At 47.7% G+C, this 16,500-nt stretch overlaps 1 protein-coding gene across 2 annotated transcripts in view; it reads left to right on the forward strand.

The window, feature by feature from the left end:
• LOC101942705 (disintegrin and metalloproteinase domain-containing protein 18) overlaps positions 1-16,500 on the forward strand; it is a 95,968-nt gene that overhangs the window by 50,811 nt on the left and 28,657 nt on the right. For both annotated transcript variants that reach the window (XM_065584716.1, XM_065584715.1), the window contains 5 exons: positions 9-74; positions 6,910-6,981; positions 14,648-14,814; positions 14,923-15,004; positions 15,715-15,851. In XM_065584716.1, the coding sequence (XP_065440788.1) occupies positions 9-74; positions 6,910-6,981; positions 14,648-14,814; positions 14,923-15,004; positions 15,715-15,851 (524 nt within the window). The remainder of the gene's footprint in view (positions 1-8; positions 75-6,909; positions 6,982-14,647; positions 14,815-14,922; positions 15,005-15,714; positions 15,852-16,500) is intronic.

A 16,500-nucleotide genomic window follows, 5' to 3' on the forward strand; every position in this document is an offset into this window, starting at 1 on the left:
TCCTTAAGGCAAAACAGAATTTCCTCAGATACTCCAGATATCTGGAAATGCATGTGATTTTGGACAAGGCTCTGGTAAGTCTAAACTAATTAATCATTTATATTTTCCTATAGTATTGTCTTAATTTTTATTGCAAAAGCTGATTCCAGCTCTAGAAACTTCCTCTCTTTCTCTACCGCATATAGTAGGAGCATGCACACTTTACAAAATGTAGATGTGGCTTCTCCCTTACCCCCACTGATGTCTTAACCATTTTGATTAATCCTATGGCAGATTCAAAAACTGATGCATATTTATGACTGTCTAAGGTTAATGTCCCAAGGTTGCCCCCTTGCAGAGAGAGCAGGCACCTCACTTAACTGCTATATTGTTCTCTGGGCAGCCCCAGCCCTGTGGTCTGGTTCTGGGGTCTGGGTACAGCCTTCTGGCTGTGCCTTTAGTGAGTCCGTCCCCTTTCAGGGGATATAAAACAATCCAAACAAAGGAAAATATTTATCTGCCCCCCTTCCTTGTGCAGGGAAGCAGTCTTTCAGGCAGTTTCAGTTCCCAGTCCTCAGTGCAAATAAAGGTCAGGGCCAATGTTTCCTCTAAGTTTTTCTATCCATGTGTGGAATAAATTTTGTTATGTGCACGAAGGTGCATCAACAAAAAACCTAGATATAATATATATTTTTTAAAAGTTACCACAGGGATAATTACTCCAGCCAGGACAGGTTAGGCATTTTAGAACTCAATTTAAGTGTAAGAGGGAAATAAAAATTATGAAATGCATAGACCAGTCAAAAAAATCGTGTGAGTGGCTGCTGGGGAAGTCTTAGAGACCCTGCGCTGTCCCTTTAAGGCCCACTCACTCACCCGGAAAGCTAGTTCAGACCTCCGACCACAGCAACTCTCTCCTGCTCGAGTCCTGAGCCCTGTCCCCTCTCCCCTGCTCTGTGGAGATGGGGGTCAGGGGGGCGGGGACACCGTGACATCAACACCCTCTCCTCCCCGCCCTCTGCACAGCCAGCAGGAGGGTCACTGGAGCAGCTGAAGGAGCAACTTGGATGCAAAGCAACAGGGGGGAGGGGCACCTGAACACATGCTGCTGGATGTGCGCGGCTCTGCTAATTAAGTGCACGGCACTTGAATCACTCCTGGGCGGCTGTCCAACCGTGCAGCTTAGAGGGAACACAGATCAAGGCTTAATCCTCGGGGGAATTTCAACAAAGAAAATCAGCCCAACCTGTCTCCTTTCTCAGCAGGTTTAGGCAGGCAGCATTCACAAACTATGTGTCAGTTAGTGACACAGGGCCTCCAGTCTGGGTGCCGGAGCCAGGGCCTGCTTGCTTCTGAGTGCCACTGCAATCGCATGGAGTTCCTCTCTTTCAAGGGCTTGTCTCCAGGCCTGACGAGCCTCGCAGGTGCAACGGGTTGGGGCTAATTGTGACCACAGGAGTTCCTTAACACTTGCTTGGCTTGTGGCCCGGTGTGTATGTCATCTGCCCCACAACAATGCCACAGTACTTTTAACCCCAGCAACAAATATTTAATGGCATCCTCCATGCTTTAGAGAACTATTGGGTAGTTCCCCTTTTAGAAGTTAAATACTACTGTGGTGGGGTTCTTTGGTGTTTTCCTCCCTGTGAGGATGAAACACCATAACAGAGGCTCAAACTCTGTGTATACCCCAAATAAAAAAAAAATCTGTAAGAGAACCAAAAAATGCCACCATGGCTAAACACCAGAGTAAGAGATGCCAGGTCACCAGGGCCATTGTTTCTCCCCACCTCTAAAGCATGTGCTGCCATACCCAGTCTTTTCAAGGAGATTTATTTCTTTAAACTGAGATTATCAAGCAAACAGAAAATAGTCTTAACTCCATCCTTGGCCCCAGGTTTCAGGGCCACCCTTCCCAGGGGTCTCTGGCACCCCAGCTCCTGGTAGTCTCCCAGCCTCAGTCAGCTCTGCTCCTCTTGGGAGCAGCAGCTGCATGGCTGCTTCTCTGAGTCCTGATCCCTCCCACTCCAGTGTGGCTCTTTCTCCCCAGGGCTCAGCCTGTTTCAGTCCTTCCTCCTTCCAGGTGCCTATTAGCATAGCAGCTCTTTATAGGCCAAGGTGTAGCCCAGCCCTCTTTAACTAGCTGGATTGGGCTCACCTGCTGTAGTCCAGGGGAGCTGGGCTCAGTCTATCCACAAAGACAGGCAGTTACAGACAAAAAGACATCTTTAGAAAAGAACATAAACTCTGGCAAGTCAAGTGTAAAAATATAATTCGGCAGGCCAAAAAAGAATTTGAAGAGCAATTAGCAAAAGACACAAAAACTAACAGCATTTTTTTTCAAGTACATCAGAAGCAGGAAGCCTGCTCAATAATCAGTGGGGCCATTGGATGATTGAGGTGCTAAAGGAGTACTCAAGGAAGACAAGGCAGTTGCAGAGAAGCTAAATGGATTCTTTACATCCGTCTTCACTGCAGAGGATGTGAGAGAGATTCCCACATCTGAGGCATTCCTTTTAGGGGATAAATAGAGGACGTTTGGGAACAAATTGATAAATTAAACATTAATAAGTCACCAGGGCCAGATGGTATTCACCCAAGAGTTCTGAAAGAACTCATATATGAAATTGCAGAACTACTAAATGTGGTATGTAACCTATTGTTTAAATCTGCTTCTGTACCGGATGACTCACAGATAGGCTTACTGGCCTGTAATTGCCTAACTTCAGGATGAGGTAAACTGGCTGAAACTATTGTTAAGAACAGAATTATCAGACACATAGATGAACACAATATGTTGGAGAAGAGTCAACACTGCTTTTGTAGAGGAAAATCATGCTTCATCAATCTATCAGAATTCTTTGAGGGAGTCAAAAAGCATGTGGACATGGGTGATCCAGTCATTATAGTGTACTTGAACTTTCAGAAAGCCTTTGACAAGGTCTCTCACCAAAGGCTTTTAAGCAAAGTAGGCAGTCATGGGATAAGAGGGTCCTCTCATGGATCAGTTAACTGGTTAAAAGATAGAAAACATAGGTAAGAATAAATGGTCAGTTTTCAGAGTAGAGAGAGTAAATAGCACGCTCGCCCAAGGATCTGTGCTGGGAACAGTGCTGTTCAGCATATTTATAAATGATCTGGAAAAAGGGGTAAATAGTGAGGTGGCAAAGTTTGCAGACTATATTAAATTACTCAAGATAGTTAAGTCGAAAGCTGACTGTGAAGAGTTACAAATGGATCTCACAAAACTGGGAGGATGGGCAACAAAATGGCAGAAGAAATTCAGTGTTGATAAATACAAAGGAATGCACATTGGAAAACATAATCCCAACTACACATACAATATGATAGCATCTAAATTAGTTGTTACCACTCAAGAAAGAGAACTTGGAGTCCTTGTGGATAGTTTTCTGATAACGTCTGCTCAATGTGCAGCAGCAGTCAAAAAAGCTAACAGAATGTTAGGAACCATTAGAAGAGGGACAAGAAGACAGAAAATATCCTAACGCCACTATATAAATCCATGGTACGCCCACACCTGGAATACTGTGTGTAGTTTTGCTCGCCCTGTCTCAAAAAAGATATATTAGAATTGGAAAAAGTACAGAGAAGGGCAACAAAAATGATTAGGGGAATGGAACAGCTTCCATATGCGAGAGATTAAAAAGACTGGAACTCTTCAGCTTGAAAAAGAGACAACTGAGGGGAGATATAATAGAGATCTATAAAATCATGAATGATCTGGAGAAAGTGAATAAAGAAGTGTTATTTACTCCTCACATAACACAAGAACCCAGGGTCACCCAATGAAATTATTAGGCAGTCTATTTAAGACAAACATAAGGAAGTACTTCACACAATGCACAGTCAATCTGTGGAACTCATTGTGAAGGGATGTTGTGAAGGCCAAAAGTATAACTTGGTTAAAAAAGAATTAGGTAAGTTCCTGGAGGATAGGTCCATCAATTAGCCCAGATGGTCAGTGACACAACCCCATGCTCTGGATGTCCATAAACCTCTGATTGCCAGAAGCTGGGACTGGATGACAGGGGATGGATCACTCGATAAATTGCCCTGTTCTGTTCATTCGCTCTGAAGCATCTGGCACCGGCCACTTCTGAAATACAGGATACTGGACTAGCTGGACCATTGGTCTGATACATTATGGCCATTCTCATGTTCTTATGATGGCTGCTTTGTCCATTCTACCAAATGATCTAGGAGGAGATGGAAGGATATGACATGAAAAAAAACAGATAAAGTTTCTCTGAGAAGTGGGTGAGAATATTTTACATAAGAACATAAGAATGGCCATACTGGGTCAGACCAAAGGTCCATCAAGCCCAGTATCCTGTCCTCTGACGCCATTCCTGCCCATCCTGGCCCATCTATCTAGCTCCCTTTTGAACCCCGTTATAGTATTGGCCTTCACAACACCCTCTGGCAAGGAGTTCCAGAGGTTGACAGTGCATTGCGTGAAAAAATACTTTCTTGTGTTTGTTTTAAACCTGCTATCTATTAATTTCATTTGGTGGCCCCTTGTTCTTGTATTATGAGAAGGAGTAAATAACACTTCCTTATTTACTTTCTCTATACTGCTCATGATTTTATAGACCTCTATCTATCTATCCCTCCTTAGTCGCCTCTTTTCCAAGCTGAAATGTCCCAGTTTTATTAATCTCTCCTCATACGGAAGCCGTTCTATACCCCTAATAATTTTTGTTGCCCTTTTCTGAACCTTTTCCAATTCCAGTGTATCTTTTTTGAGATTGGGTGACCACATCTGCACGCAGTATTCAAGGTGTGGGCGTACCATGGATTTATATAGAGGCAGTATGATATTTTCTGTCTTATTATCTATCCCTTTCTTGAGGATTCCCAACATTCTGTTCGCTTTTTTAACTGCCGCTGCACATTGAGTGGATGATTTCAGAGAACTATCCACAATGACTCCAAGATCTCTTTCTTGAGTGGTAACAGCTAATTTAGACCCCATCATTGTATACATATAGTTAGGATTATGTTTTCCAATGTGCATTACTTTGCATTTAGTAACATTAAATGTCATCTGCCATTTTGTTGCCCAGTCACCCAGTTTTGTGAGATCCTTTTGTAGCTCTTTTCAGTCTGCCTGGGGCTTAACTATCTTGAGTAGTTTTGTATCATCTGCAAATTTTGCCACCTTACTGTTTACCCCTTTTTCCAGATCGTTTATGAATATGTTAAATAGGACTGGTCCCAGTACAGACCCCTGGGGAACACCACTATTTACCTCTCTCCATTCTGAAAACTGACCATTTATTCCTATCCTTTTTTTCCTATCTTTTAACCAGTTTGCAATCCATGAGAGAACCTTCCCTCTTATCCCATGACTACTTATTTTGCTTAAGAGCCTTTGGTGAAGGCTTTCTGAAAATCTCAATACACTATATCCACTGGATCTCCTTTGTCTGCATGCTTGTCGACCCCCTCAAAGAATTCTAGTAGATTGGTGAGGCATGATTTCCCTTTACAAAAACCATGTTGACTATTTCCCAACAAATTATGTTAATCTATGTGTCTGACAATTATCTTCTTTACGATAGTTTCAACCAATTTGCCCGGTACTGAAGTGAGGCTTACTGGCCTGTAGTTGCCAGGGTCACCTCTGGAGCCCTTTTTAAAAATTGGCGTCACATTAGCTATTCTCCAGTCGTTTGGTACAGAAGCTGATTTAAATGATAGGTTACAGATGACAGTTAGTAGTCCTACAATTTCACATTTGAGTTTCTTCAGAACTCTTGGGTGAACACCATCAGGTCCTGGAGACTTATTACTGTTTAGTTTATCAATTCGTTCCAAAACCTCCTCTAATGACACCTCAATTTGGGACAGTTCCTCAGATCTGTCACCCAAAAAGAATGGCTCAGGTTTGGGAATCTCCATCATATCCTCAACAGTGAAGACTGATGCCAAGAATTCATTTAGTTTCTCCGCAATGACCGTATCTTCTTTGAGTGCTCCTTTAGCATCTCGATCGTCCAGTGGCCCCACTGATTACTGAGCAGGCTTCCTGCTTCTGATGTATTAAACATTTTTTTTGCTATTACTTTTGGAGTCTTTGGCTAGCTCTTCTTCAAATTATTTTTTGGTCTTTCTAATTATATTTTTACACTTCATTTGCCTGAGTTTATGCTCTTTTCTATTTTCTTCATTAGGATTTATCTTCCAGTTTTTAAAGGATGCCTTTTTGCCTCTCACCGCTTCTTTTACTTTGTTGTTTAACCACAGTGGTTTTTTGGTTCTCTTACTATGTTTTTTAAAGTGGGGTATAAATTTAAGTTGAGCCTCTATTATGGTGTCTTTAAAAAGTCTCCACGTGGCTTGCAGGGATTTTACTTTTGGTGCTGAACCTTTTAATTTCTGTTTAACTAACCTCCTTATTTTTGTGTAGTTCCCCTTTCTGAAATTAAATGCTACAGTATTGGGCCGCTGTGGAGTTTTCCCCACCACAGGGATGTTAAATGTAATTATATTATGGTCACTATTACCAAGCGGTCCAGTTATATTCACCTTTTGGACCTGATCCTGTGCTCCATTTAGGATTAAATCAAGAATTGCCTCTCCTCTGGTGGGTTCCTGGACCAGCTGCTCCAAGAAGCAGTCATTTAAGGCATCAAGAAACTTTATCTCAGCATCCCTTCCTGAGGTGATATGTACCCAGTCAATATGGGGATAGTCAAAATCCCCCATTATTATTATTGAGTTTTTTATTTTAATAGCCTCTCTAATCTCCCCGAGATTAAGGCAGGTACCACAATCTGGAAATGGCACAAATAGAAAGAACTCATTTGAACACTGCATCAGTTCCTAAGGGAAATGTTATGTTCAAAGAAACATTGCACAGCAGTGATGTGTTGTTGTAATCTAAAAAGTTGTGTTATTTTTCAGTATGACTATATGGGTTCAGACAAGGATGTTGTAACGGAGAAAATAGTCCAGCTTATTGGCTTTGTCAACAGTGTAAGTTACTGCCTTTTTTCGTTCAATATTCATATGGGAAATGTGGATGTTTTAATTCATTTTGCTGGTAGTCATAGCCTAGCAGTTAGAGCCGGGGGCTGGGAACAGGACTCCTGGGTTCTATTCCTGGTTCTGTCACCGACCTGCTGTGTGACTTTGCTAAGTCACCTCACATTTCTGTGTCTTTTTCTTCTGTAAATTGGATATACTACACCTCTTCCCTGATATAACATGACCCAATATAACATGAATTCGGATATAACGTGGTAAAGCAGTGCTCTGGGGGGGCGGCGCTGCGCACTCCGGCGGATCAAAGCAAGTTCGATATAACGCGGTTTCATCTATAACACGGTAAGATTTTTTGGCTCCCCAGGACAGCATTATATCGGGGTAGAGCTGTACCTATCTGTGTATTACATCACAAGTGTTATGTGAGACTTATAATGCTTTGAGAACCTTGGATGGAAGATGCAGTAGGAGAAGAAAATATTATTACCACATGAAGTCCAGATATTTTATAGATGATATTTATTCTCTGGTGATTATTTAGTATCAGTTTTCACCCTCAGGGTACTCAGTCTGCAGCAGTTAGATTAAAAACCATTTTATATTCCTCACCGCCAGGATTAGATCATTCACTCCTGAGAGACATCCGAGACTCCAGGTACTCTCAGCCATCTGAAAATAAAGGGACTTGCAATGTGTCCCCCTTTAGAATTTTTTTATTGTAAAACTGATCTGACTACCTTAATTGTGGGCACTTGTTACTGTTATGATATCCGTGATTCTATTTCTGTCTTAAGCTTCCTTAGGTTATGTCTGATTGTGTATACAGTATTGGTAGTATGATGAGCCTCAGTCTTGGCACCAGATGGGCAATTTTCCAAACTCGACTTTTAACTTGGGTTAGCAGTGCAGTTTAAAGTATATAGGATGATCTGGGTTTGAACTCAGACTGCTAACCTCAGTTGAAAGCCAAATTGCTGTGTCTGCACTGATATTTTAGCCTGAGTTAACTAACCCAAGTTAAGAATGCACCTGTTTTTTTGTTCTTTTTTTTGCAGTGTAGACATAATCTTAGTTCTTCTTCGAGTGATTGCTCCTGTGTATTCCACAGTAGGTGTGCGTGCTCGCCACATGCACCAGTGCTGGAAGTTTTTCCCTTAGCAGCATCCGTAGTGGGGGAGCACCACTGCGACCCCTGGAGTGGCGCCGACATATCGTGCTATAAAGGGGGCTGCGTGCTCCCCCCACCCTCAGTTCCTTCTTGCCACCAGTGAAGGTAGTCGGAACTTGTGCTCCAGCTTTGCTGCAGCATTTCTAGCCTTAGTGGTATCCAACTTTCCCTGAAGTTACTTGTTGAACTTTCTCTGTTAGTGCTGGGCTCGGGGCATGCCCCATGGCCCAGGCTTCAAGTCGTTCGACTCTTGTCGCAATTCTATGCCCAGAAGCGATCCACACACTCAGTGTCTTCGCTGTCTGGGTGAGGCTCACATTAGTGAGAAGTGTAAGATCTGCCGCTCCTTCAAGCCGCGAACGAAGAAGGAGCGTGAGATCTGACTCTGAGCTCTCCTAATGGAGTCGGCGTTGACCCCGGCACCGACGCGTCGAGCCGACCCCGCGCCAAGCACCTCGTCCTCGGCGTGCAGCAAAGCGCATCGAAGCGCCCCAGGCGCGTCGTCCTGATTTTGCGCCTGGTACTGCGTCGTCGGTGCGCAGCGATGCCCCGTCAACAAGCCGGCACTGCTCCCGTTCTAAGAAGCAAGGGAAGACTCAGCGGCACCAGGAGAAAGAACGGGGTGAGGTTAGACCCGTGCTGGGCAGCCCACGATCCCCATTGGGACCGAGACCTCTGACTCGGGTGGTGCAGAGTAGTCTGGTGCCGTCCACGCGTGCCTCGCCAGAGGTGAGAATGCCTTCGACGCCAGAGGCAGCTCAGGCCACATGCAACATCATGACTCTTCCGGTACCGGGAACGCCGCTTCAGTCGGGACCCCGATCTCGTGGGAAGCCATCGCCCAGTGCCCATTGACCATCCCCGGACGTCTCCGAGGTTGAGGTACCGTCCCGAGTTGAAGGGCTGAGCCGTGGACCTCGGCGGGCCTCCACACCGCGAGCAGGATCGTCTGCGAGCGAACTTTCTACCTCCACTCCGACAGACAGTAGGGGAGGCACTAAGCGACGGCGCTGCTCCTCTTCGAGCCTTGACCGCAGGGACAGGTCTCGTCGTTGTTGGCACCGCCGTTCCCACTCCGGCACCTGCCGTTGAAGGCGCTATGCCTGGAGCTCGTCACGGGAGTCCCAGGCACCGAGGCATCGTAGTCTTGGGCGCCGGAGGCACTACAGGGACAGCACTCCCGACTCCTACCTGTCCTTCTCCAGGGGCCGGAGATGTCATGTATGGGACCGCTCCAGCCATTCGTACGGCACCGTCCGCTCGTCCCAGACTTCGGCTTCAGCACGCAGCCGCCCCTCGTCGAGCTGCTCAGTGCCGCAAGACCAGCTGGCCCTTCCGGGCTACCTCGCGTCCCAGGGCCAGGCCGTTCCCTGGCAGGGACAGTGGTGCCAGTGGGCACCGTGGCCCCAGGCACTGGCACCGCCGGGACCCCGTTCCGTGGTGGGAGCGTCCCAGGCCCAGCCGACGTCACCGCCTCGGCACCGCGATGAGGCAGTGGACACCGACCCTCTGTCACCGACTCGGGCCCCGGGTCAGGAAGTCGAGCTTTCGGTACAGCCGGGTGCAGACGACACCGCGGCACCGACCTCCTCGGCACCGGATGACTCCATGGTGCCACCACCTCCGGTCTCTCAGGAGGATTTCAAGGCCCACCAGGAGCTACTCAGGAGTGTGGCATCAAACCTCCAGCTCCAGGCCGAGGAGATGGAGAAGCCATCGGACACGTTGTTTAATGTCCTGACCTCCTCGACGCCGGGGCGTGTGGCCCTCCCGCTCCATCAGGGGGTGGCCAATATTACTACTGGCTTCTGGCAAACCCCGGCATCTCTCTGTCCGATCTCCAAAAAGGCCGAACAGAAGTACTTTGTGCCCACAAAGGGGCATGGGTACTTATACTCCCACCCAACTCCGAACTCTCTAGTGGTGGAGTCGGTGAACCACCGAGAGAGACATGGCCAACCCGCTCCTACCCCTAAGGAGAAAGACGCTCGCAGGCTGGATTCCTTTGGGAGAAAGGTTTATTCGTCTGCGAGCTTTCAGCTCAGAGTGGCCAACCACCAGGCACTCTTGAGAGGATATGATTTTAACCTGTGGGGGTCCCTTCCCAAGTTTGAGCCCTCCCTCCACGAGAAGGACAGGAAGGAGTTCCGGGCTCTTGTTGATGAGGGTACGATGGCGGCTAAAGCGGCGCTCCAGGCGGCCTCCGATGCGGCGGACACGGCTGCTCATTCGATGACCGCGGCGATTTCCATGAGAAGGGCGTCCTGGCTTTCGCTCTCTGGCCTATCGGTTGAGTCCCAGTCGATCATGCAGGACCTGCCGTTCAATGGTCAGGCCCTGTTTGCAGATCAAACAGACACGCGTCTGCATGGGATGAAAGACTCCTGTACTACCCTGCAGATGCTGGGCCTGTACGTCCCGCCGGCCAAGGACAAGCCCAGGCCTCACACTTCCGCTCCACAGGCTCGGGGTAGATATGAGCCTCCGCCTAAGAAGCAGTGGGAGCAGAGGCGCCGGTCATAATGCCAATCCCGTTCGGCCCCTCGTCCGGGGCCCTCTAAGGCCAGGAGGCCAGGGAAGCGGCGTTTTTGACTGCTTGCGGGGGGTCACTGGGTCTGTTGCCAGGTTAACCCCCCCCCCCCCCGTTAATAAAGTTCAGGTTTGCAAATCGTTTACCTGCCTTCCGTTTGCGATAGTTCCGTATCACTACGGACCGCTGGGTCCTCAACACTATAACCCTGGGGTACAGGTACAGTTTGTTTCGCCCCCTCCCAATTGCCCTCCGGCCAAGGAGTCGGCGGAGGACCCGGAACATGCGCTCCTCCTAGGTCAGGAGGTACAGCACCTCCTCTCCCTGGGAGCCGTGGAGAGGGTGCCTTGGGAATTCCAGGGCAAGGGGTTTTATTCCAGGTATTTCCTTATCCCGAAGGCGAAGGGCGGGTTTTGGCCCATCCTTGATCTGCGGAAGCTCAACCAGTTCTTGGTATGCTGTCCCTAGCCTCTATTATTCCCTCTCTAGACCCGGGGATTGGTTTGCAGCGCTGGACCTTCAGGATGCCTACTTCCACATCCACATTTTCGAGGGTCACAGGCGCTTCCTCCGTTTCCTGGTGGGTCAGGACCACTACCAGTTTACGGTCCTCCCCTTTGGCCTCTCGACGGCCCCAGGGTCTTCACCAAATGTATGGCAGTGGTAGCGGCCCACCTCAGGAGGAGAGGGCTGCAGGTCTTTCCCTACCTGGACGATTGGCTGCTCAAGGGCAAGTCCTGGTCCCAGGTGCAGCAGCAAATATCCCTCTTGCTACGCACCTGCTCTGCTCTGGTCCTAGTGGTAAATGAGGAGAAATCCACGTTAGTTCCTGTCCAGTGCATAGAATTCATAGGAGCGCTGCTGGATTCCCAGGCGGCCACGGCCTCCCTTCCAAGGGACAGGTTTGAGGCGCTCAAAGGCCTCGTCGCCTCGGTCACGGCCTTCCCCGTAACCACGGCTCGGATATGCCTTCAAATCCTCGGCCACATGGCAGCATGCATCACAGTGGTGCAACACGCCAGGCTCCGGATGAGGCCCCTCCAACTCTGGTTGGCCTCCCGCTATTCCCAGGCCAGGGACGGCCTGGACAAGGTTGTCACGGTGCTGCCAACGGTGGTTGCAGACCTCCAATGGTGGTCCCTCCCAAGCAAAATGCTCCGGGGTATCCCCTTCCGAGACCCCTCTCCCTCACTAGATCTAGTGTCGGATGCCTCGGACATGGGCTGGGGAGCCCACATGGGGGACATCAGGACCCAGGGTATGTGGTCACCCGAGGAACTGACCCTGCACATAAATGTCAGGGAACTCAGGGCTGTGCGCCTGGCGTGCCTGGCCTTTCGCCAGCACTTACAAGGGAAGGTGGTCAGAGTCCTCACGGACAACACCACCGCAATGTATTACATCAACAGGCAAGGGGGCACGCGCTCTAGGGCCTTATGCCAGGAAGCCCAATTCCTGTGGGAGTTCTGTATAGCCCACAACATCCTCCTCCGAGCTTTCCACCTACCCGGCGAGAGCAACACGCTCGCAGATCGCCTGAGCAGGGTGTTCTCATATCAACACAAGTGGTCCCTGCACAGGGAGGTGGCAGAATGGATTTTCCTTCAGTGGGGCACTCCCCAAGTGGACCTATTTGCCACCGCTCAGAACCGCCTGTGTCCCAGGTTCTGCTCCAGGGTGATAGAAGGCGATGGGACCATGACGGACGCCTTCCTGCTCGATTGGTCGGGGCCCTGATGTACGCCTTCCTGCCCTTCCCCCTCATAGGCAGGATCCTACAGAAGGTGAAGTCAGACGGGGTGAGAATTATCCTGATAGCCCCGGATTGGGCCCGTCAACATTGGTACGGGACCTTACTGCAACTCTTGGCGGCCCCCCCTCGCAGGCTGCCGCTCTGCCCGGACCTCCTCTCCCAAGAGGCAGGTCGTCTCCTCTATCCCAACCTGGCCCCGCTGCACCTGACGGTGTGGCTGCTCCGTGGCTAGATGCGGAGGAGGGGAGGTGTACCGAGGCTGTTAGACGGGTCCTGCTTGAAAGCAGGAAGCTGTCCACACAGAGGGCCTACCTGGCTAAGTGGTATCGGTTCTCCTCATGGGCGAGGGAGAGAGGTTCCTCCCCCGCGTCCGCTCCGCTCCAGCTAGTCCTGGACTACCTCCTGTCCCTTAGGACCCAAGGGCTAGCTCCCTCCTCGATCAAGGTGCACCTGGCGGCCATTTTGGCTTCCACCCTCCGGTGGCAGGACAGTCAGTGTTCTTCCACCACATGACTTCCAAGTATTTAAAGGGTTTGGACAGAGCGTTCGACTTATGCTAGACCCCCAGTTCCCCCTTGGGACTTGAACCTGGTACTGGCACGCCTCACGGGACCTCCCTTTGAGCCCTTGGCCACTTGTTCCTGGTCCCACTTATCTGAGAAAGTGGCGTTTTTGGTGGCTATCACCTCAGCGCGCAGGGTTTCGGAGCTTAGGGCGCTGACCTCGGAACCCCGTACACTGTCTTTCATAAGGGGAAGGTCCAGCTTCGCCCGCACCCGGCCTTCCTACCGAAGGTGGTCTCGGAGTTTCATATGGACCAGGACATCTTTCTGCCTGTCCTGTGTCCTAAGCCCCATTCCTCCAATGAGGAACGATGCCTACACATGCTAGATGTGCGTAGGGTGCTGGCCTTTTACTTAGATCGAGCAAGGCCATTCCAGACATCCCCTCAGCTTTTCATTGCTACGGCCGAGCGCATGAGAGGGCAACCTGTTTCCACCCAGCGGATTTCCCTCTGGATCACCTCGTGCATACGCACGTGTTATGACCTGGCTGGGGTTTCCCCGCCTCCTATTGTTAAGGTGCATTCGACGAGAGCCCAGGCCTCGTCTGCGGCCTGTGTGGCTCATGTTCCTATTCAGGACATCTGCAGGGCTGCTACATGGTCCTCTGTCCATACTTTTGCATCGCACTATGTGATCGTCTCCCAAGCAAGGGACGATACCGGGTTTGGTAGGGCGGTGCTCCACCCGGGTAACCCTTAACCTTTATCATTTAGAACTCCTACCCACCTCCGTCAGGTATAGCTTGGAGTCACCGACTGTGGAATACACAGGAGCAATCACTTGAAGAAGAAAGGGCAGTTACCTATTCCGTAACTGGCGTTCTTCGAGATGTGTTGCTCCTGTCTATTCCACATCCCACCCTCCTTCCCCTCTGTCGGAGTTGTTTGGCAAGAAGGAACTGAGGGTGGGGGGAGCACACAGCCCCCTTTATAGCGTGATATGTCGGCGCCACTCCAGGGGTCACAGCGGTGCTCCCCCACTATGGATGCTGCTAAGGGAAAAACTTGTGGCACCGGTGCACGTGGTGAGCACGCACACCTACTGTGGAATACACAGGAGCAACACATCTCGAAGAACGCCAGTTACGGAACAGGTAACTGTCCTTTATTTTAAGTTAACTTGGTCATAAAAAGAACTGTATGCATCATTGTAACCATGTTGGTGTCAGGATATTAGAGAGACAAGGTGGGTGAGGTAATATCCTTTATTGGACCAACTTCTGTTAGTGAGAGAGACAAACTTTTTGAGCGCACACGGAACTGAAGAAAAGCTCTTTGTAAGCTTGAAAGCTTGTCTCTCTCACCAGCAGAAGTTGGTCCAATAAAAGATGTTACCTCACTCACCTTGTCTCTCTAATAAAAAGAACCAACAGTTGTGATGCACTGAGAATTTATTTTGATTGACTAGGTTGAAAAGGATTGATATGGACTAAGATGTTGGATTTTAGGATCTTTCAGTACTGTGTTTTCCATAACATAGATTACAACATTTTATTATGGGGACATCTGTGGTTATACACTCTGTGATGGTCCAACCCATAGTTTGCTACATTTGTCCCTGATGGCCATTGCTTATAGGTCTTACAATACTACAGTGCATATCATGTAATTTAACTTGTATTTCCTCTGTTACATTTTCAGATGTTTACCCCTCTTAATATGACAATTGTACTGTCTTCATTGGAATTCTGGGCAGATAGTAACAAAATTCCTACAACAGGGGAAGCTGATGAATTATTACGAAGGTTTTTACAGTGGAAAAATATCCATCTTATTCTACGGCCACATGACATAGCATATTTATTTGTGTAAGAAAAACATTACTTTATTATTAAAGATGCACTAGAAATCTTTTAGACTGTCATTGCTTTTAGAAAGAACATATTTATGATCAAGAATCTTTTTTTGTGCTTTAGTTACAGGGACCAACCAAATTATGTAGGGGCATCTTTTGCAGGAAATCTGTGTCTGAGAAACTATTCCGGAGGGGTTGCTCTGGTATGAGATAATAGAATCTACTTACCTGTATAATTAATATACTGTATCGGTTACTTACAGTTCTGACCTTTGCTTGTAGGGGCAAATCTTGCACCCACCTCTACAACTAAGAAGAATCCCCTGGCAACAGAATCAATGCAGCTATGCTGTGAAGGGGGAACACAGAATTTACAGAGCCATTCAGAGGTTAAATACCATTAGAAGAGGAGCCTTGTCTCACATGCTGTGGAGCAGCATGCAGGGGATGATGAGATAGGAATGGAGCCAAAGGATATCCTTGTCTGGGGGGGTCCTCTGGTCTTCTGCTCTGGGCAGTGGCTCCAAAAAGGCATCACAGATTATTTGAGCCATGGGGCTCTGTAGCCACTCCATAGGATCAGATGGAAAGATTCTTGCCCCTGCACTTCTACTCTGCACTCATCTTGTCTACTTAGCCTAGGCACTGCACAGAGGATTCGACCTCCAGTGAATAAGTACATTAATGAGTGTTTGAATTCAGGATTACATATGTTCTTTGTAACTTTCTTCTAATCCTGGAAGGGGACAGAGCAGTTGCCTTACAATGGAGTATGCGTTCCTTCATATATTATGTCTAGTACAGATATCTTTGTGTACTTTAGGCAGGGCAGAAAACAAAAAATTTAGATTTTTATCACAGTTTGTTTCCACAGTTGAATGAACTTTTAGTACTTTCTTTCTTATTATATTAGTATCAAAGAACAATAACACTGGAGACATTTTCAGTCATCATTGCACAGCTGCTCGGGCTTAGTCTGGGAATAGCATATGACGATTCTAGGGACTGTCAGTGTTCAGGATACACCTGCATAATGCATACCAAAGCAGTGTAAGTTTTTTTTTTTAAATATTATTAATTTATGTACCTCACATAGCATTACATTATTTATTATATTTAGAACCGTTTTAATATGCTTACAAGTGCTATCATTCTAAATAATGCCATATTAGGATGTATGTAGACTTTTGTACCTGTATATCACTGTTTTAAATCCATCACAGTTCATTAGTGGCTGGAAGTTGTGTGTGTGCGCCTGTGTGTGTTGGGATAGTTTGGATATATGGAAACATACCAACAAAGAATAGGACTGTGACCTATAGATGGATGGATGGATATCTAGATAGATATAGGTATAGGTCACAGTCCTCCTCTTTGTTGGTATGTTTCCATATAACCAAACTATACCAACACAAATGTCATCAGCTGGGAATCTCTGCAGAGGAGCCAACAGACTGACTTACTTTCTCATCCCGGAGATGGTCCCACAAGATTTAAAGCAGATTAGTGACATAGTGCAGGAAAGCTTGCTCTATTGTTGCTTGTCATGTGCATAAAGGGAGTAATTCAGTCTGAGGCTGCCTGTCAGTCGGGTACTTGCCATGAACACTAAGTTGATTTAAAAATTTAAAATAAATAAATAGTACTTTCAGAGACTAACAGTAACAGGAAACATTTCACTTTTCACTTCAGTACAAAA

The sequence above is a fragment of the Chrysemys picta genome, chromosome 2 (genome assembly GCF_011386835.1).
Source record: "Chrysemys picta bellii isolate R12L10 chromosome 2, ASM1138683v2, whole genome shotgun sequence".
Lineage (NCBI taxonomy): Eukaryota > Metazoa > Chordata > Testudines > Emydidae > Chrysemys > Chrysemys picta.